At 40.9% G+C, this 18,934-nt stretch overlaps 2 protein-coding genes across 3 annotated transcripts; both read left to right on the top strand.

Annotated features, from left to right (window-relative positions):
* Positions 1-133: 133 nt before the first annotated feature.
* On the top strand, positions 134-9,907 carry prcp (prolylcarboxypeptidase (angiotensinase C)). 2 transcript variants are annotated; one of them, XM_079353301.1, is made up of 9 exons: positions 134-687; positions 3,934-4,074; positions 4,158-4,259; positions 4,494-4,675; positions 4,789-4,946; positions 5,949-6,121; positions 8,026-8,193; positions 8,309-8,496; positions 8,881-9,907. In XM_079353301.1, the coding sequence occupies exons 1-9, from the start codon at positions 532-534 to the stop codon at positions 9,083-9,085; spliced, it is 1,473 nt and encodes a 490-aa protein (XP_079209427.1). In that variant the 5' UTR covers positions 134-531; the 3' UTR covers positions 9,086-9,907. The 2 variants fall into 2 exon arrangements, with proteins under 2 accessions (XP_079209427.1, XP_079209428.1); XM_079353302.1 differs by lacking the exon at positions 134-687 and adding an exon at positions 1,937-2,010.
* A 3,087-nt stretch (positions 9,908-12,994) lies between these two features.
* fam181b (family with sequence similarity 181 member B) lies at positions 12,995-15,018 on the top strand (the record flags this gene model as incomplete). The annotated part of the gene is given in 3 exon segments (XM_079353276.1): positions 12,995-13,026; positions 13,028-13,098; positions 13,101-15,018. Coding segments are annotated over 3 exon segments (1,227 nt in total). The 3' UTR covers positions 14,225-15,018.
* Between the last annotated feature and the right edge of the window lie 3,916 nt (positions 15,019-18,934).

Here is an 18,934-nt window from a genome sequence, read left to right as displayed (position 1 = left end):
AAAAAGTATTTGTTGCCATCTAGCGGTCACTTTTGTTCAAGCATTAGTGTAAACTTGTTATTGAAGGGTAGACAGCGTAGGTTCTCATCGGTCTGGGTATCATTTATGTCTTTATAGGCTGCTGTGTACTGCTCCTTTAAGAGACTGATTATTTTTTTTTGCAGCCTACAATTCATTTGATTTCAACACGTGAGACTCAGACTCCCATCGACCATTGCGAGCTTATTTACAGATGGAACCATCTGTTCTCTGCTGGTTGTGAGTGTGTGAGGGTGAAACTAAAGTTGTTTTTAGTGTTTTATTTGCAGCAGCGGGCTGCACCCTCTCTGCTGCTACATGTAGCTCACGCGCTGTCTGACACAACACCTCTGTGGAACTGCTGACAGGCGACTCTCACTTCCTTCCTCTGACGGGACAGGTTCTTCTTCCCGGTGCTTGCAGGAGAGATCATGCGACCTCATTATTTGGAGGTGAAGAGCAGTGTGCCCTGAGCTGTGTTTGACAGTAGTGTCAGTGAAGGCTGCAGTCAGGATGATGAACAGAACGACAGCTGCGTGCATCCTGACGTTGTGTTTCGGCTTTCTGAACGGGATTGCCCTCAAATCCCAACTTTTCACCAGGCGTGGTGGGTTACCTCTCTCCACGGATCCCCCCATCAGTTATGAGACATTTTATTTGGATCAGAGGGTGAGTTTGCTTTTTTAAGATGATAACACGTTTGTTGTTCTCTTTCTCTTACATTTGAAATGTTTGAATTCTGTTGTTGGCCTACAATTCAAAGCAATGGCCTAAATCATTTGAGCTATAATTTGAAATTACAGTTAGTGTTATCTGGCAGGTATTGCACGAGGATCTTTCCAAAAAACCCCCTGTAAAGTCATCTTTTCTGAAACTATAATTTGAGAGAATTCCTGACGAATTTTGGTTTTTATTATACACTCTCTAAAATGTTCCTTGCAGTTAACTCTGTAGAAGTTGCTACTGTGTTGTGTCTGCAGACAATAGTCCCCCCCCCCCCCCTTCCTGTAGTGAAGGGGAAACCATCACAGTTGGCTCTGTTCCTACCCCCAGAAGTGGAACTGTCCCTCCTGGCTCTCATCCTTAAAGGGCCTCCAGGGCCCAGTGAATGTGAGACACTCAGCGGGGTTTGAGAGATCTTCATTCAGCCTTTATATTTCCTGTATATTTTCCATTACTTCGTAAAGCATCACATTGCACTTTGAATGTGTGCAGTGTTTTGCACCACTGCATCACGCTCGCTGACTTGTGAAGCTGACTCATACAGTCATAAGACGGAGCTTGTGTGTCTTTATTACTCTCCTGTTAGTGATGTTACAGATTGGTGTGAAAGGTAAACATTGCAAAGTGTAATAATTCAGGCTTCTACTTGCAGAGAGTAAGTTACTATGGGCCTTTTCATTTACTGAACATTTCCTGAGCAGTTTCACTTCATTAATTCACTCCTCCCACAATGACTGGACACAGTAATGATAGTCTCTGAACAACGCTCATGATGGTGTCATGTGATCACATGCTTGTCTCAAGTAGGTAGTGCTACAGTCTGCTTTTTGTTTTCATAGTATTGCCTCTTGATTTGCTTCACATACAGCAGAAGTTTATTTTAACATGTTTAGTTTGACTTTACAGTTTGTACATCTGAGCATTACAACCTAAATCTGTGTTTAACTTTAAACTCTGTCAAACTATAAAGCTTGTTTCCTCTGAATTAGACAGTCCACGTGTTCAACTTTGTTCAACTTAGCTAAACCAATTATAATGAAGTGTATACTGTATTATTAACCAGGAAAGAAAACAAGTTAAGTTAAAAATCTCTTTTTCAGGTGAGTCCTGACCGAGACGCACAGAAGCATGTATGAAACATCACTGTAGTCCAGCACAGACATAAAAGTGGCAGCAACCAGAGAGTCAGGATTTGATTGTAAAGAAGAATCCCAGTTTCAGCTTGAATCTTTTCACCAGCTGCTGAACGTGAGGAGTAAAAGAGAGCGGGTAATCTTTTAAAATACCAAGATATCTGAAGCTCCAATCAGACTCTCTCTGTGTACTACGAGAGGTGGAGACCGAGGAGAGAGTTTAGATTTAGCATTGGAAAACATCGTGACTTTGGTTTAGTCTGCGTTTAAAGCAAGTTTTAAATCATAGATGTTTTGTTGAAGAGTGTAAGAGAGCTCAATCTCAAGTAATTCTCACTGTTTCCTGTTGTTTTATAGAATAAAGTTTAGTCAATCTAATCATGGAATAAAAATCCCCGCCCCCCTTCTTTAAACTCCTCTAGACGTACTATGTTAATGTTGTGTATGCTCTTAACTGTGTTTGGATGAGGGGCCGTTGCTCCACACCTGGTTCAGCCCACGGTTTCCTGTCTAATCAGCTACACTGACATCAAGATAAAGAGCACTTCCTCCTTTCTGATGCCCATTGTCTTGTCTGATGTGTTTTTTTTTATCTGATCAAAAAAAAAGCTACACTGTTCCTCTTAAAACTATAGCAAATATAATCCTTGTCACCCACTTCTCTTTACCAAGAAGTCATCAGTTTGAGTTTTTAACTTGTTGATTAATCATGCAGCGTGCGTTTGTGTCTCTCTGTGGGACGAGCGGCCGTGCGAAGAGCACCAAGTGATGTTCCAGCCGCCCTGAGGAAATCCTCTGGACTGCTTTTTGTTTCCAGACAATGAATGGAAGTGTCTGTTGTTAGCGTCCTCTAAATTTACTGCTGACACTTATTGGTGTGTGTGTCCCCCCCATGTGTGTGTTTACTGCTCTGTAACACATGAGACGGTCTCTCTCCAGCACTGCCTGCAACAGCCACAAGGTGGCATCACTGATCAGTGCGTGGATTTGTTATGAAACCAATCTACTGGTAGACTGTGTGATGTGCATACTGAGCGTGTGCAAGTGATACAGTACTCACTGGTGGTCCTTCTGGTGAAGCACTTTATATATTCAGCCACTTTATTTTGACCGTTTGGGTTCTAGAGTGTGGGGGTAAGTTGATATGGTAAAATGTTAGGATCCAGATTCTTCTATTTTAAAGCCCTGGTCTGACAAAAAACTAAAAACACACACATTAAAGATTCAGTTTGAAATAATGCTAACGTGTTTTGTGTTAACAAGAGTTACTTTGCACTTTGCATGACCATCACCCCTTGTCACTTATTGTACAGCTGAGCTGCAGATTTTTCCCAATAAACGCTCTCATGGTTCACTCACACTTAAAAACACTGCCAAATCTTACGAGTAGAGGCTTGAATAAACACATTGAGGCCCCAGAATCTTTTTGCTGTCATTGGCTCATAAAATTGCTGCCTCCTTTGTCTCCATTGAAGGGGAAGTGGGCGATGAGGGAGGGGATAAAAAAAACAGAAACAAAATGATTTTGTATTAAGTGTTGGGACTGTTTCAAGGATCAGACAACCAAGCCCCCTCACGGGGTCGTCCTCTCTGTGAGGTTGTTGGTTTTCTCTCCGCTTTTGTACATTAAAGAATACGTGGGGAAATAGTTGAAAGGGGAAGATGCACATAGAGTCCCCGGCGTTTAATGAAAGGACGTCTCAGAGCTCATCGAAAGTGGAACTAATGTGGCATCCCTTAAACAGGCTCCAACATATTTTAATACAAATTGGGGCTAATTACTCTAAAATCAAACCTTGGGACTGTCACCTCACACTGCCATAGATGGCACTGTGCCAGAGTGTCTGATACACAAGAGTTTGTCAGATCTTATAGATCAGTTATTTATTTGAAATGTTTTAAACTTCGTTGAATTGCATTTAAAATTAATGTCGAATAGCACACCAAAGTGCTATTTGAGATATGGGACTTAGGTCCTGATTTGCAGCTCAGATATCTGAAAATGAAGTGATAACCTTTATTTTTTTTGAGATTGAGGTTTTTATCTTTATTTTTCCAGATCGATCACTTTGGATTCCTTGAGGATGGTACCTTCAAACACAGATACCTCGTGGCTTCCAAACACTGGCAGCAGCCTGGAGGACCCATTCTGTTCTACACCGGCAATGAAGGCGACATAACCTGGTTCTGCAACAATACTGTAAACACCCCTATCTCTTACCTTGTATTTCCACTGCACATAATCCTCCGTCTGATTCAACACCTGTCATTGATTCGCTGCAGGGCTTCATGTGGGACATTGCAGAGGAGCTGGGCGCCATGCTGGTTTTTGCAGAACATCGTTACTATGGAGAGTCTCTACCATTTGGACAGGACTCTTACAGTGTAAGTAAAGATACAGTCATACACTTGAAGCACATCTGTGATTTGATTCAAACGTGCTGATGTTTGTGTGATTTGCTCTGGAGGAAAACTGCATCAAAAAACCAAACAAAACCTTTTTGAATATAAAGTCATTTAAATGATCTCAGGGGCAGTTAATCATTTAAAATGTTTGTACTATTCACATTTCTTATTCTTGTTTTTCGCTTTACCACAGTATTGCTCTTCTGCTTGCAGGACAGCAAACACCTGAACTACCTGAGCTCGGAGCAGGCCCTGGCAGATTTTGCAGTGCTGATTCAGAGCCTGAAGCAGACTTTACCTGGAGCCCAGCACAGCCCCGTCATCGCTGTGGGAGGGTCCTACGGAGGGATGCTCTCTGCCTGGTTCAGGATGAAATATCCCAATATAGTTGTTGGGTAAGGCATGAGGCCAGCATTAATCAGTGATCCATTGATTTCCTCAAAGCTTCGTGCTGCACACCTGCTCCACAATTCTAAGATTACTCAGGATAGTGAATGGTGTATTTCAGAGCTCTGGCAGCCTCCGCACCAATATGGCAGTTCCCTGGTATGGTACCATGCGGAGACTTCTACAAAGTAGTGACACAGGACTTTGCCAGAAGTGGGCACAACTGTGACGCAAACATCAGAAAGTCATGGGATGCCATCAATAATGTCTCCTCCTCTGGTGAGTGATACACTCATGGTTTATCTTATCTGTGAGGCTTGAATTTCTCACAGTGAGACGGACTCTTTTCCCCTTCTCTCAGAAAGTCTTGTACATTTTCAGAATGTCCTCATGTTTGTCCATGTGGTTCATATTCATCAACAGTCCATTAAAGCCTGAACGCAGACAGCTGATGCTCAAACCTAGTGATGTGGGGTTTAAAGTCTGAAGCTTCTCCACTGATGACAGACTGTCAGATAAAACCAGCATAACTTAGATTACTTTACTTCTTTAGTATTCTGCTGAGATCGGAGTAAGAACATAATCTTTAACTATAAGATCAAGCTTTGATGAATCCAGTAGCACTTTTCATCTCTATCAGCACTGGTTTTAAAGCACCTGTTTAAAAAGAACACTTTCTTTGCTCTGTCTTTGATTCATGGTATTTAATGCAGATCCCAGTGACCTTAAACCCTCAAATCGATGATTTATTTTTTGCTTCTGCTCAATAAGTTAAGTTAACCTGAGTGAACTGTAATTTACCTCAGTGAGGGCCGGTGTGGAGCTGACGGATTCACAATACAGAAAAAGCACTTTAAAAATAAATTTTCAACTTGATTTAAACTTCAAAGGTTAAACTACTTCATGTCATGAGGGGTTTCTGTCTCCATGCTTTCATGACAACATGACGCATGGTGCTAAGGTTTTTCTCTTTATAGTCTAAACTGTAAATGAACATTTGTTCCTGAATTACACATTTAAGTTTTAAGCACCTTTTCAAGCCGACCATAAAAAAAACAGATGTTTCTTTATCAATCTTTGGCATCTAAATCTGTCATTAGGTTGTAACATCACTCCTGTTAAGTCTCATGGGAGCTGTAGTCATTAAATACACATCGGTGTATCATGTTTAAAACAGCAATGTCCTATTTTATTACCCAGATTTACTAGAGCAGTTAAAATGACACTTTTTCTGTGAATAAGTAAGTTTGTGATTACTCATTGTTGTTCTGTCTTGGCTAGCGTCTGGTCTTCAGTGGCTGTCAGAGGAATTCAGTTTATGTGCCCCTCTCAAAAACAAGATCGAGGCTGTCAGCTTCAAGAACTGGCTTCAGGAGACCTGGGTAAATCTGGCCATGGTGGATTATCCCTACGAAGCTAATTTCCTTCAGCCACTCCCTCGCTGGCCGATTCAGGTACATCCAGCCCCTGAACCAAACTATGAAAGAAAAAGAAAATCAACTGTCTCTAAGGTGCAAATCAAGCCTAAGAAAATAGCTTTTACACAGGTTGTTTCACAGCCGAAAACAAGGTATCCAATCAAAATGATGTTCAAGTTAAACTTCAAATTGATTAACACTCAAAGGATTTTAGTTTAATGTAACTTTAATTTTTGTTTGCCTTTAGTTAAGCAGCTGGTTTGTCCTGACAGCTTGTCCTTAATTAAAACGAATGTGTGATTTAGCCGATTGTGTTACAAGTGTTTGTTGTGGTCTGCTTAGCTTTTGTTTACAACAGCTGCCAATTAGCTTCATTAATATTCATAAGGATCTAGTTGCTTTTAGATTTTAAGTATTCTTTAGATGAGAAGCTACAAGTAAGCCACCATTCTTTTCTTCGGTGGTACCAACGGGCCTTTCATTTGCACACTCCGTCAGATCTCTGAGGTGTTCCTCTTAGGACGCTCACATGGCACCACAGAAAGAGGACATTTGCCCAGAGCAGCTCATGAGGCCATTAAAACAAAGCTCCACCGCTCTCCTTTGAATGAGACTGTAACAAATACTTCACTGCACACTTCATGGGAAAAAAAAAGAATTGGCATAATTTGCCAACATTGAATAGAACCTTTCATCATTGATGGTGAAAGCTTCAAGTTTTAAAATGTAAAAAAAAAAAAAGGTATCTGTCCTGAAAAAAAGCTCAAGACAGTGTTGCGGCTGTTTTTCCAAAGGGGGGCCGGTGGACTCGGGTGTAGTATATATTCCACTAGTCACCTTGGCATGTCACGTGCATAAACCGAGCCCTGCTTTTGACCTCCAACTTTCAGTTTGCTGCCTCCTTCCGAGCGTCCCTAACCACACCTCGTAACAAAACTTTAAGTCGTGTGATCCATTTTTGATTTGCCTATTTGTTAGTCTTTTAACCACTGAATAGATGCAGCAGCACTGTGTAAGGTGAAATAAACACTAAATGGTCATTTAGTGTTGTTGTTTTTTTTGGCTCCTTGCCTCTAATGTATGCGACCCCTATGGGTGGTTTAAGCGGTTTAGGCAGTGGGTGCAAAGAGGAGTTTTTTTAATGACAAAGCTAATGTGATTATCTGAGTGAGTGTGAGAACGGGGTATTGAGGGCTTAGAGGAGGGAAATCTGTTGGCAGAGATGAATGTATAAGCCTAATCCTATCTGAAAAGTAAGGAGAAGATGCTTTGGAGCAATTGCAGTGTTTTTTTCACAGTATAAATCTTTGGTTGGACATGTCTGTGGCCCTCCTCATCCATCGACCACCAACTCCTCCCCGGCCTGCAGACAAAAGCCTTAGTAACAGACTCCACACTAGCGCAGCTCCCCTCCAACCTCTAAACAAGAAAGCCCAGTTTCTCTGCCTCACAAAGAGCGCAGAACAACAGCCGCGGCCAACTCTGCTGCTGCAACCATAACAACACGCAGCAGAGTTAAACAGAAGCTCCAACTCAAATATTTATCATCCACACTATTAATTCTGAGAAATCAACCGTGCTCAAACAAAACAGAAGTAAGCACTTTCCAATTTAATTCATTTAGATCACTGACTTTCGGTAATAGAAGTTCTTCCTCCCATGCCAAGATAAGGGCTATAAATTCAAGTTCATTCCAGGGAATTTCATATGCAAATCAGGCGCCACTACTTTTTATGTGGAAAGACTTTATGGGCAACAAAAAAAACACGTTTAGTCTTGGAGATTGTTGGATACATCACGGGTATAAGAAAGAGAGTTTAGATTGTTGTCTTTAAGGTTGTTTCAAAGAAATTCAAGCTTTAAAAGTTTGCCTAAACTTTAAAGTAATCACAGACACACTCGTTTAATTTTAGTGTTTCTTAATTGTTTATGTTTTCAAGGTGGTGTGCAAACATCTGGCTTTTGATTCCACTGTATCCGACCACCAGCTGCTGCAAGGTTTATCCCAAGCAGCAAAGGTGTACTACAACTTCACCGGCAGCTCTTCCTGTCTCAACACATCTCAGACAGCCACCAGCAGCCTCGGCCTCCTCGGCTGGTTTTACCAGGTGTGTATGCACGGAGTGCAAGTGTTGTCGTGCTCATGCTGAATAAACAGACCAGATGTGTCAGTGGGCAGATTTACCTGTCACAGTGAATACCCGTTCAATCTGTCATCCGCAGTCCTGCACAGAGATGGTGATGCCAATGTGCACAGATGGCGTCCAGGACATGTTTGAACCCCAGGAGTGGAACTTCCAGGCCTTCTCCGACGAGTGTAACGCCATGTTTGGTGTCAGGCCACGAGCAGATTGGGCAGATATCGTCTATGGTGGGAAGAACATCGCCTCTCACAGCAACATCATCTTCAGGTAAACATGGATAGACTAAAACAGAAGGTTCCTGTTTTGTTTTTTCTTGGATTGTCTAACACAGTCACATTCAGAGCAGCCTGGTGGATTTCCAGCCTCAGGAGTGACACAGAAAGATTTGTGTATGTGTGACACAACAAAACAGTTATCGTCTGCTAAGTATGTGGAAAAAGTACCTGAATACATGTTTTTAGTGTATCTTTGGACCTCTCTTGTTTGTTTTGAAATATATACTTGCACTTCTATTTGTGAAGACATACATAACAAGAAACAGTTGATTTATGTTTTAGCACATTATTAAACTGATAACACCACAAGTCTCCATATATGATTACGTGTCTGACCACATAATCACTGCCCAACGTCTCTGCTGTTGTTTTTCAGTAATGGAGGACTTGACCCATGGTCAGCTGGAGGAGTGACTCACAACATAACAGACTCTCTGGTTTCTATTATGATTCCTGATGGAGCGCATCACCTGGACCTCCGCTACAGTAATGACCATGACCCGCCTTCAGTCCGCCAAGCTCGGGCGTTAGAGGTGAAGTATTTTCGACAGTGGATCAAGCAGGCTAAAAATGCTGCATGAACCCACTAGTCTCTAACAGCAGGACAGTGTTACACGATCAGGACACCCACGATACACAGCGCTGTCCAACGTTAACCAATGAGACATGATAATGCACAGGGTGAAAGAGTCCTTATGCCAAAGTGCATCCCTTCTTAAAATTAATGGTTGAAATGGTTTTGAATGTCACTTCATGCTTGATTTTACGTATAAATCTAAATTGTTTAGCCATATTCAGTGCAGATACACACTCCTTTTCTTTTTGCTAATGTACATTTTTCCAAAGGCTTACAGACAGAAGGTTACAGAAGATTTGTTGTTGTGCCAAAGCTGTTGATTACAGTGTTGAAGTGGGAAATGTTTTTTCATGTAATCACATTTTTGGTGTCAAAAGGAGGGAGTGCCTCTTAATTTTCTTAATTTTATTTTTGTTTTAATTCAGACACAATCAGGACCTGTCTTCCTCCAAGTCAATGTTCAAATCAGGGAAACATTGTAACTCCGATTCATTCACTTCTTTCTATTTCATTGTTGTTGTTTACTTTCATCAGAGAGATATTTCTTGTGTTTCTGCTGTCGGTCTCATTGGTCTGTCATCAGGAGTATTTGTTTTTCTACACTTCTAGACACTCAGGAAAAGGGTTTGACACCTAATAATAAAAAAATCACACTTATTGAAAATGCTCACAGTGTAATAATAAACTTGATTTGTTTTATTGTTCACAGAACAACAGTACCTTCATCACTTTTTAAGGTTTTCTTTTTTTTTTTTTTACAACACACCGCCTTCATTTAATTTTTTGTGATTCCAAAGAAAACCTTTGATTAAAAAGTTACAAAATATATCGTCATGTCATCTTTTAAATTGTTTTAAACACCTTTTGAAGCTTTAAGGGCGCTCTTTTTGTCACGTTTCAGAGAGAGCTTTTCATTGACTTTCATCTTGCAGGAGCAATCGCATGTGCTTGAGATTTAATAAAAACCCAATCGGAGGAGGCCAATAAAGCGAGTGGTGGGAGGTTATTGCTGCTACGCCTGCTGACCTCGCCCCTGTGGACCAACCTGTGGGAGTCCCCTTGACACACATTCATTTACTGGCTGCCATTAATGCTTTAAATTGTGGTACCAAGGCAGACTATAGACCCTGGTTTGTTCCCCCCCTGCTAGTAATATTATTAATACAACTCCTGGGGTGCCAGAGAGGTTGAGACCAGTTGATGAGGGAACGCAGGAATCCACAGGAGCCAAGAGGCTTTTGTAGTTCATCATCATGAAGTCACTTTTTATCTGTTTCTTTTAATGTCAAGGTAAAACATCCAAACGTTAAGAAAATACTGACTCTTTGACTGGCAATGGCAGCAACTCTTCTTACTTTGTAATTGTCTTTGAACTGTTTGGACAATCATTCCCCCCCCCCCCTTTTTGAAAGTGAAATTCCTGACATGACTTGACTTTGTGAAGCCGATGGGGAACATGTCCTACACTGGTATGTGGGTTGATTTTCTACCAAGCGACACAAAGCCTGACTTCTCCACATTCTGTTACAGGCCTGACTGGTTTCAGGCACCCTCGTAGAAAGAAACACAGCTAAACATGGGGGAGGACGGGGACTAAATGCCATCCCTAAACTTTTCTCAGGACTTTGAGAGGTCATTAATTTAGCCAGCCTTTTCTAAGTCTCTGACACTGGCAATCAATCAAAGGTGTTATTAGTATTCGCTCGACCCCAAACTCTGAGTATGTCCCTGCTCAGACAGGGACCACACACTAAAAGGAAGAGATTAAGCCTGTGTGTGTCACATCACGCTGCACTTAGCACCCCGATCCCTCGGGGTTGGTTACTGCTGAATAATTAAATTCTCAGGGACAGAGGGCGTGGAGGTAATGTTTAACTGAACAACATGGATCTATGTGCTTGACAACATGCAATTAAAAGGCACAGTGCGTTACTAATTATTTTCTACAACTAAAATGTCCCAAAGGTCCAAAGATAATACGTTTTTCAAAATTCAATAAATTGTTTGACCTCTGTGATTAACACTGTTCCATTATATACAATAACTCCATATTAATTAACTTCACATTAGTATCTTGAAAGCAGAAACAAGTCAATAGCGTCTCAGTTGGGCTCTCAAGTTTTATATTTTTTCCGATCTGCTCTGGCACAGCTCGTCGCCTCTCACCCTCTCAGCCTTTATGCAACAATAGAAACTTGTTTCCGGGGTCCGTGCGTCAGGCTCTGTGATGTGAATGACCCACCAGCACAAAAGCCAAAGCTCCTTCACTGAAAAAGGGGGGATATGGCTGCCATGACTGTGATGATGTCACACTGCCAAAACTGTGCCACTAGCAAAGAGAGGGAGGCAGAATCCCTTCAGGCAGGCGTTAAACTCTAAACTCATCGACTGAATTCTCAAGATGTTGTGATACTTGTGCAGAGAAACCTGCATTTCACTACAGACAGTGAAATGTGATCAGTCCAGTTTGTTTGTTCAATAATAGAATACGTTTATGGTCAGATGCATTGACAGAAAGATAAATATATTCTTTTTTAGAACCATATAAGATCATATGACTTTTTGTATTACAGACCTATTTTGGGCCACAGATAATTAGACCAGTACTATCGGTTTCACTGTCCCTTTTCCACTGCAAGAATTAACATAAAAAAGAATTATTTAATGGCCTCACTTCCTCGCTGCTCCAAACCTTTTTTTTTTTAAATTCCCCTGAAACTCTTGAGCTTGCACTTCTGTAAGAGGAGTGTCCTTCTTTAAGTTATTCAGCTACATCATCAAATGTAAAATTAAAAAAATAGAAGATGAGACTTCTTCATTCCCTGGTTAACAAATAGAACATATGAAGAGTGTAACATCAAGTGTCACTTTTTCAAATTTAAACCATGTCCATTCAGTAAACAATCACTTGAAACTCCCCTTTAAAAGGGATAAGTGCTGGCGACAACAATCTGGCTCTGGGACACATCCTTCATTGTGTTCACTACAGTCCGAGAAACTTCCTGTAAATACGTTATTGTTTACCTCTGAAGTTTCATACCCTGATTTCTTAAGGTCAACATTTCTTCTAGCACACTGAGCCTGAACTGCACTTTATTCCCCTTTAATTTAACAGCTCCGGCAGCTTTTCTAGTTAAATCGACTGTTCATTATTGAGACCCATTTTACGAAGGGGCTGTGAGGTGCAATTTAATGAATCTCTGGCACAAAGCTCCCTTTCACTGCCGGGCGAAGAATAGAGGCTATTTAGACCCTGTAGGGCTTTATGTCAAAGGCAGCCCATAATAGTTGTCAGGCCAGGGCAGAAATTCCCACTGGCCTGGGAATGTGCTAGAAATCAACTTTTGCCATGAGCAGATTAAGACACAAGCAAGCAGTTGGGAAGATTCTCCTAAATAGTGGCATCTGTTTGGGCACACAGATTTTCCCACAGAAAAGACGCCTTTCTCTCTACTGTAAGGCCAGGATTTGATCACTGGGTATGTTTTAGTGGATTATAGAACTTTAATTAGATCAGTAGTTGGCTTCTATTTGATCAAATATAAATGAAACATAATAAGACAAAGTGGTTGAAAAAGTGGTTCCTCTGTTTAGACAATAAAAGATTAAATAAGGGTTTTGTGGGATTGTTTAATTCAAGATTTAAATATTCAGTTTAAAAAAAAACCCCGTTTATGATGAAGCTTTTTTCTCCTGTTTGAATTTTATTAGAAAGATTTTCTAATCGAACTCTGCCCAGCAGAATTGCTCTACTCATCAAAGGCTTTCAGCTCACTGTTACAGTAACACCCTCCAGTTTCATGAAAGCTTTTCTTGGTTCAGAGCACACACTAACAGTTAAACTGAGGGGGAGAGTTCTGACGGAGGTTATTGTCTTCAACTCAGCAGGGAATTTCAGACAAATCCCTCTTAGATGCAGGTGGTCGGGCACAAGCAAAGAGTTAAGTCCTGCGGTCCCCTTGCCCCTCCTCTTTGATGTTCTGACATCATTAGTCCGGCCCCCTGAAAGATCTCCTTGCTTTCCTCAGAGCCCGTCACTTCAACTCGGGAATGTTTACAGGAACTTCATGAGCAACATCAGGACCGAGTGTTTATCAGAGATAAAAAGAAATGCTCTGAGGAAACTTTTGGTTCGGGGATCACAGCGGATGCCACAGGTGTTGCCGCTGGGCTCAACAGAGTAATGGCTGTTCAGACTGCAATCATGAACCCTCAGTTCATGAATTTCTGCTTCCCTGGTTCTGTGATGGAGTACGATGTGGAGAAAAGTCTGGATGGGAGTCTCCTCGGAGAGGCAGAAAATGACGAGTACTACAAAGAAACCACCCGGGACCTGCTGAGCTTCATAGACTCAGCCTCCAGCAACATCAAGCTGGCTCTGGACAAGCCAGTGAAATCCAAGAGGAAAGTCAACCACAGGAAGTATCTCCAGAAGCAGATCAAAAGGTGCACTGGCATTATAACACCAGGAAACGTAGCAGAGGCCCCAGTTAAAAGACAAGGTTCCCCCTTGGCTCAGCCCAGTCCTTTGCAGAGCAAAACTCTGCCTAAACGGGACGGAGTGCAGGCCAACTTACAGAGCAAGAGCTTGGCAGCTCTCTTCAGCCCTGTGAAGGATGTAAGGGGGGAGAAAGCCAAGAAACCACCCTTGAGGCATCGCAATCTGCCCCCCTCTTTCTTCACAGAGCCTGCCAACTGCTCCAAAGTCAGCTCCACATCTGGGATGACACTGAAGGATTTGGAACGAGGAAATCCTGAGGCTGCAGAGTTCTTCGAGCTCCTGGGGCCTGATTACAGCAACATGGTCAGTGACCAGGACCTTTATCAAAGCATGCCTCTGCGGGTGCAGCCAGAGATGGGAGGCCTAGATCCTGCTTCGTATGATGCTCACCATTTGGTTGGTGGCGTCCTGTACTCCGAGCCCTGGACTAGCTGCTCAGGACTTTCTAAGAAAGCAGGGGGCAGCCTGCGTACAGGCCCAGCCCAGCCTCCTGTGTACTGTCCCTCTGAGGCTGCAGGAGCCATCGACGATAACACACTGTGCACTTTGGCTTTCCCCAACTTCTTCACAGACTGCTCTATACCTCAGGTCTCTTATGATTTAAGTGGTGGTTATAACAGGGCTAATTATTCATCTCTATGAGAAGGAGGTGATGGAAGAGAAAGTTACTGTGACAAATTTAACACTAGAGTCTAAGAGTTTGATATTCCTGTAGAATTATTTTTGTTCTGCACTGAAAAATTGCAACCGGACTGAAACAACACCCCAACAACACTGTGTCACATTCCCAAGAGGAAGTGGGAAGATCAGATGTTTTTATTCAAAAGAAATGTCCAAAGCTTTTTAAGTAGCTGGATCTTGTGTAACTTCCCAGTTTCATTTACAACACTGATCTGTTTCATGTTTGATTGTTTAACACGTGGATAAGATTGTCTTTATCTCAGGCAGCTTCATAAGTCATTTTTAATGAAAATGTTTGTCAAGCTTCAGCTCTGATACAGAGCTCTAGATATTAGACTATGTGAGGATGTGTTCATTAAGTTGTTAATGCAGACATTTCATTTCATCATTTTTATGTTGTTACAACATGGAAGCACACAAGTTGCACAGATAGTTGTTTGGATATTATCACTACACATCACCTATTGTTAGAAATGATTTTAGACTGATTTTTCACATCTGTTCGACAAAATATGCTGCAACAATCTCTCAGCAAGGCACTTTTTGTTCCTGTTAGAACGAGCTCAGTGTAGAGACTTAGAGGGGAAAACTCATTCTGCTGAAATGAAGATTGTAATGTGTGACGCCATGTTTTTTTTTTCACAACTTTTTAAAGCTCAGAAAGGACTTTTAGCCGTCACATTTCCCACGTGTAGCCATTTAATTGAAAAGCATCTATATATTGTGAGAAGACAAAATAAAGCTGGCCTTTATTACCGTAAAAACAGTCTCTGTGTTGTGTTCATTGAGGAGATATTGATTTTTGAGGCGTGACATTTCACATCTTTATTTTGAAAGTTGAAAGTATTTAATCAGTTTGACACGTTGGAAAAATAATTAAACGCTGATTGATCCATTTCCTGTTTCATCAGTGACAGTGAAACAGTGAGTAAAGACTACTAAATAATCATCAGTTCATCTCAAATCCCACACAGTGATTTGAGATGAACTGATGATGACAATAATAATAGTTCATGTTAAACCTCTCAACATCATTAGCCTTGATTAACTCCTCGAGCTTTCAACAACGTGTTCTTATTTCCACTAATGAGCAAGATGAAGGAAGTGTGACATTAATTAAAATCAAGTTCACACTTTTGGCTCTCACAACACTTCCCTGGTCCATGTTCTGCTAAATGTCCAATAAAGAGCCTGTACTCCATATTTTTTAAAGATGATTCATGTCCTGCAGTTTTCAAGAGAAACTGGCCGAAGATTTAAACCTTCATCCTTATGATGTTGAAGTTCTCACAGAAATTACGATACACGTTATCTCCCTCTGCTGGCTGTCAGAGGTTTATTCATCTTCTAACATGGAGGCGAACGTCAACCTGTTGCAGAATCTTCCTCAGGTACAAATAATAAAACAGTATGTTGAGAGGACAGCAGGCAATCATAACATTAAGGGACTTTTCCTTTAATTGTTTCCGAGTTTGCCAGTTATTACACGACTGTTCAATTTATGAGGAGGCCTCACTCCTTTTTGATTTCACATAAGAGTGATAAAAAGTAACAGTGTCCGAAAAGAAGCAGGTAGAAGGTAAAACTTGTATCCCTAACCCTCTCTCAGTTTTTTCTTTTTATGAGTTGACATACCTTTCCAACAATTGCTCACATATATTTACACTTCATATACAAATGTATCCCCAGGTTGTTTGTCACAAAAAAACAATCCCAGTGTATTTACAACCATATCCACACAGTGTTTCAAACTACCTCTACAGCAGCTCTTCTGTATACCTTAAATATATTTTTTCTACAGTTGGATAAGGATGCATGATCATCATACTATGATTGGTATTGAGATACAAGCAAAAGTTTGAAGCTGTTCAGAGTCTCAGATACACTTTTCTGCAGAACCTTTGTGTGTTGTAAGGTAGGCACATCAATTCTTTTTCGTCTGAATTTAAAATAGATTATCACACAGTTTACACCTTTCCTTAATTCTTAATGAAGAAACACTGTCAATATCTCATCAAACATGCTGTTGACTGCTGTATCCGCAGGTCTGAAAGCAGTTGCTTTACAAGCCCACTAGATGGCAGTAATGTTCCACAGAAGGCCCAGTATCCACCACTCCCATTCAGACAGAGAGACACTTAAATCTGATGTATAAGATTATGCATGAAATCGTAGCCTCGTTTGGTGGCAAGTGAGCTGTTTTCAGAAGCTTCTACATAAAATAAATATGTCCTGAAGTTAGAGGAAGGAATGCTTGGAAAGTGTGATTTTCAATCTTCCTCTCTTTTTCAGAGCTGGTTTTAAGTATATTTCTGCTCACTGGTGTTAAGATGCTTACTCCTTTAAGCGTATAATGTAATGGTGTACATAAATGCTCTATTTTGATCTTTTATTCTCTGCCAGGATTTTTTCCCTAACCTTCTCCCAGCTGGCTTCGTGTGCACAATGGCCAACACTACATGTCATCCACAGGACAAAACAGAAGCTGTCAATTTGCTGTACAGCAAACTATACACACAGAAGCCATATGGATTTTCTGTCCCTGAGTTGATACCAGCTGATACATTCAGATTAGGCCCTACTGATGGAGCCACAACTCTATGCTGCTTTGATTTATGGCACACAGGAGATGTGATGTTTGTCAAAGCGATTAACAAGATCTGTGTTGGAGCAGACCTGAATAACAATGGACAGACATCTAGGTAAACTAGATAATATACACCAGATTTGCTCTGGCATGGTATGTGATGTCCTATGAGGCAACAACAACAAAAAGTGTACCCATAGGCAACAAAATGTGTTGTATATGCACCTACATGTATTGAATGCAAACACGAGCATAACATACAGCCAGTACACTGAATCAAACTTTAATACAGAACATTTGAACATTTTAGAGTAGTTGACATCATTGTGCAGCACTGGAAATGTGATATCCATCCACACATGCCCTCTCTTTGACCTTTCACAGCTAGTCCCTGTGTCTTGTTAACACCACCGCGGCAGAAGCACATTTCCAGATGATATTCACAAGACCTTTGTGACCTCTCTCAGTGGCATGCAACTTTTCTTCAAATTAGAGTCCAGAAGTTGTATTTATTTTCTTATTATTGAACATAAAGTCTAAATAATTCACAGGTGGGCTGTTGAAGCATGTTTTTTTTTAAATAATTTTCTTGAAATAATTGGATAACAACAGATAATTGAAGAGAGACTTTTTAAATCTTTGAAAGTCAACCTTTTTTTTGCCAACAAACAAGCCAATGCAATGTATCCATCAACATCTTATTGGCTGGTATACTCTCTATTTCAACATCCACGCATTGCCTTTCTTTTATCAGCCCACACAGTAATTAAAATATTCCTTTGGGTCATTTCCTTTTCAAGTCTTCCCATTGGTCCTCTATCATCACCAAACTACACTAGACTAGACTAAATCCTGTACTTTTGAAACAATATTCATCATGGGAGATATTGTTGGCTGCTTTCCACCTATCAGGGACCATCTGTAAGGACTGTGATTAAAGTCAGTGTAGAGATCTGAACTTAAAGTACAACCTACATTTCTCCACAGCATTAATTGTAAGATTTCAACAAGTGATTGCACTGAGCATCAGTGAACATTAATTCAACATTTATAACTGTTTATTTTTCAGCCTGTGTTACTGAGATAAGCCAAAAAGACTATTTGCTTACAGAGTATGTTCCTCTCTGTATGTATTTCATGTCTCACCGCTTTCCATTTAAGTATGCACTCATTTTAAGCAGCTATGATGCACTGTTTTCCTCCTCGGGGTGTTATGGGTGTGCTTGCTTACATCTGTGTGTGTTTTTTTTTTGTCAGTGTGTGATGACAATTGCAAGCTGTGCAGCTGACAAAAGTCCTGGTTAGATTAAAGACAATACTACAGGAGATTTTTCATCCCCAGTAAATGAACTCCACATTGACAGACACAACTCTCTCATGCAAATCGAATTAAAAACAAATACCGTTCCTAAAAGCCATTACCAAACTCAGATGACACAATTTTTAGGTTGCAGTTGCTTCTGTGATGACAAAGTCGCCTCCTTTTACCTCAGCATGGTTGAATGAACAAACCTGAACTATAAGAAGCAGCGATAGAAAAAACTAAATGAAAATGTCACTGTAGGAAATGTAATCTGATTTGATTTGTTCTTATTTGTAGGACAACTTATAACAAACTCCAGGTCTGTTGTTAAGGAAACAGTGTTTTCTCAACTAAAAAATAGTGACAGAGGTCTCGAGTTGTACGTGATCTTGTTAAATTAGATTAAGCTCAGAATTGATGATTGAGTTAGAAAAGGAAAAAAGTAAAACTTGAAAAATATAATATATACATATAGATGTTTTCTGAGATGTGTTCTGTTGAGTCTTTTTCACGATGAGAAACTCACCCTTCCACCTTTGTGCTGCTTATCTGAGTCAGGGTTATGCTCGGATGGGCTGGGAATCCAAAGCGTATTTTACCCAGGCAGCTTCCTCTCCTCATGGCTGGTCATGCTCCATCAGAGCCACAGATAGAAATGTCGGGTACCCCGACAACAGCTAAACAGAACCTTTAACATACTGAATACCTAATCACCCGAGACCCCTGTCCAGCAATGGTGACCCTGAATAATTCGAAGTCCCCCCCCATCAAATAGTGCGTC

The sequence above is a fragment of the Symphodus melops genome (assembly GCF_947650265.1).
Source record: "Symphodus melops genome assembly, chromosome: 10".
NCBI classification, from domain to species: domain Eukaryota; kingdom Metazoa; phylum Chordata; class Actinopteri; order Labriformes; family Labridae; genus Symphodus; species Symphodus melops.
This window is presented reverse-complemented; position numbering and strand designations above follow the sequence as displayed.